The sequence below is a fragment of the Wolffia australiana genome, chromosome 1 (assembly GCF_029677425.1).
Source record: "Wolffia australiana isolate 7733 chromosome 1, ASM2967742v1".
Classification (NCBI taxonomy): domain Eukaryota; kingdom Viridiplantae; phylum Streptophyta; class Magnoliopsida; order Alismatales; family Araceae; genus Wolffia; species Wolffia australiana.
In genome coordinates, this window is record NC_135835.1 from 460,001 (window position 1) to 462,825 (window position 2,825).

Here is a 2,825-nt window from a genome sequence, read left to right on the forward strand (position 1 = left end):
CTCACCTCTTCCTAGAGTTATTACTCTAACTTGGTTTGTTTTTCTACAGATATTCGCCAGCCCGATGTACGAGTACTTGGACACGAGATATGGGAAGGGCAAGGGGCACGCGTTTTCGGTGCAGAACTTGTCCTTCAGGGTGGCGGTGAGGGGCGGCTACTTGACCGTTAACACGCTGGTGGCGGCGGCGCTGCCGTTCCTGAGCGACTTCATGAGCCTCACCGGCGCGCTTAGCACCTTCCCCCTCACCTTCGTCCTGGCCAACCACATGTACCTGACGGTGAAGAGGGAGAAGATCTCGACCGTCCAACGATCATGGCACTGGCTCAACGTCGTCGGATTCGGCGCCCTCGCCCTCCTCGCCGCCGTCGCCTCCCTCCGATTCATCGTCCTCCACTCCAAGACCTACCACATCTTCGCAGATTTATGAATTCGCTTGTATAAGCCTCGATTCCCGGTTTATATTATTAATTACATGCCGAATGGCGGAGGCCTCCTCTTCGTCTTCTTCGATTGCGGAGTTTTGCGCTAGAGGCCGGCCGGACCGAGCCTTCCGCGCGTTCTCGGCGAGGATATGGGCCGAGCCGTCGCTCTTCGCGCATCTCCTGGGGGCGTGCCTGCGCCGGCGATCTCTGCGGGGGGCCAAGCAGGCCCAAGCCGTGCTAATCGCCGCCGGGGCCGCCGGCGACCGGTTCCTATCGAACCATCTCCTCAATCTGTACGCCAAGCTCGGCGCCATGGCGGACGCCGTCAAGGTGTTCGGCGCCATGCGCAGGCGGAACGTCATGTCCTGCAACATCCTCCTCGGCGGGTACATCCTGAACGACGATCTGACGGCAGCCCGCCGGGTGTTCGACGAAATGCCTGAGAGGAACCTTGCCACCTGGAACGCCATGGTGTCCGGGCTCACCGACGCGGGCCTCAACGAGCAAGGGCTGGGCCTGTTCGGGGAGATGCACCGCCGGGGGCTGCGCCCGGACGAGTTCACTCTGGGCAGCGCCTTGCGGGGCTGCGCCGGCGCCAACTCCCTCGCCGCCGGCCGCCAGCTCCACTGCGCCGTGGCCAGGTCCGGGCTCGAGTCGGACCTCTGCGTGGGGAGCGCGCTGGCGCATATGTACATGAAGTGTGGCGTGCCGGCTGCGGCGGAGGCGGCGCTGGCGAGCCTCCCCTTCCTTAACGTCGTGGCCTACAACACCGTCGTCGCCGGCAGGGTCCAGAACGGGGACGCCGAGGGGGCCCTTGAATTCTTTTCCCAGATGAGGTCCTGGGGGCTGAACCCGGACAAGATCACCTTCGTCAGCGCCATCGCCGCCTGCGCCGAGCTGGGGACCCTCGGGCAGGGCCGCCAGGTCCACGCCCAGGCCATCAAAGCCGGTGCCGACGCCGACACCGCGGCGAGGAGCTCGCTGGTGAGCATGTACTCCAAGTGCGGCTGCCTGGGCGAGGCGGAGCGGGTCTTCGTCGAGTCCGACGCCGGCGACGAGGTGCTGTGGAGCGCCATGATCGCCGCCTGCGGCTTCCACGGCCGGGGCCGGAGGGCGGTGGAGCTGTTCGAGGCGATGCGGGCGAGGGGGATGCAGCCCAACGAGGTGACCTTCTTGGCCGTGCTCTACGCTTGCAGCCATGCAGGAATGAAGGAAGAAGGAGAGGCCGTCTTCGAGCTGATGAGGTCGGCCCAGTGGGTGCGGCCCCAGGTCGAACACTTCACCTGCATGGTGGACCTGCTGGGCAGGGCCGGCGCGGTGGGTACGGCGGAGGCCGTGATACGGTCCATGCCGGTGGAGCCGGACGCGGTGATATGGAAGACGCTACTGGCGGCGTGCAAGACCCACCGGGAGACGGACACGGCGAGGAGGGCGGCGGCGGAGCTGCTGAGGCTGGACCCGCTGGACTCGGCCTCCTACGTGCTGCTGTCCAACGTGCACGCCGCGGCGGAGCGCTGGGAAGACGTGGAGGGCGTGAGGGAGGCCATGAGAGGGCGCAGAGTGAAGAAGGAGCCGGGGATCAGCTGGCTGGAGATGATGAACAGAGTGTACCAGTTCTCCACTGGGGATAGGTCGCATCCGAGGTGGAGGGAGATCGAAGTAAGCATGGGCGAGCTGGCGGGGAAGATGAAGGAGAGGGGGTACATGGCGGAGACGGGAATAGTGCTGCATGATATAGAGGAGGAGGAGAAGGAGGAAAGCCTGGCCTGCCACAGCGAGAGGATCGCCGTGGCCTTCGCTGTACTTAGCGCGCCGCCCGGGGCGGAGATCAGGATCATGAAGAACCTCCGGGTCTGCACCGACTGCCACGCCGCGCTCAAGCTCGTGTCTGAGATCACCGCGCGGGAGATCGTCGTCAGGGACGTCACCCGCTTCCACCACTTCGCCGGCGGCGCGTGCTCCTGCGGCGATTACTGGTGATCTCCCGGCTTGGGAGTGAAGTGGACCGATGAACAGGCTGCGATGGGGTCTCCATACGAGTAAACCAGATGACTGAGGCTCTTTTTTCCATAGAGGAAATAGTCTCAGGACTACACAGTACTTGTGGGGAACTTTGATGAGATTGATTTGATTTATAAATTTAAATATTTCTTGAAGCTACAGAGGAATATAATTTTTTAAAAATAGGAAACCCATCAAGTAGCTGATAAGTTTAAAATATGTGTGTTATATATTGTCGTTATTCAATGGTTTTTTTGAACTTAATCAATAAAATTTGTTTGCCCCTTAATGCTTGAGTAAGGGGTCGAACCCTAGGGAGGTTATGGTAAAATCACTCTTTATTGACGTCGGGTTTACTCAAGCGAAAATAATGTTTGTAAGTTATATTTCAAATTCAGT

At 60.8% G+C, this 2,825-nt stretch overlaps 2 protein-coding genes across 2 annotated transcripts in view; both read left to right on the top strand.

Annotated features, from left to right (window-relative positions):
• Positions 1-495, top strand: part of LOC144700205 (putative proline transporter 2) — a 2,531-nt gene extending 2,036 nt beyond the window's left edge. Inside the window, exon 7 of the mRNA XM_078571650.1 lies at positions 50-495. Coding sequence (XP_078427776.1) covers positions 50-430 — 381 coding nt within the window. The 3' untranslated portion in view covers positions 431-495. The remainder of the gene's footprint in view (positions 1-49) is intronic.
• Positions 483-2,581, top strand: LOC144700197 (pentatricopeptide repeat-containing protein At2g41080-like). The gene has a single exon (XM_078571637.1). It carries the CDS (start codon positions 483-485, stop codon positions 2,403-2,405), a length of 1,923 nt encoding a protein of 640 aa, XP_078427763.1. The 3' UTR covers positions 2,406-2,581.
• Positions 2,582-2,825: the final 244 nt, after the last annotated feature.

Bases quoted from the DNA above. Each gene is read 5' to 3' on its own strand.
- LOC144700197 (XM_078571637.1), top strand. From the start codon at position 483: ATGGCGGAGGCCTCCTCTTCGTCTTCTTCGATTGCGGAGTTTTGCGCT.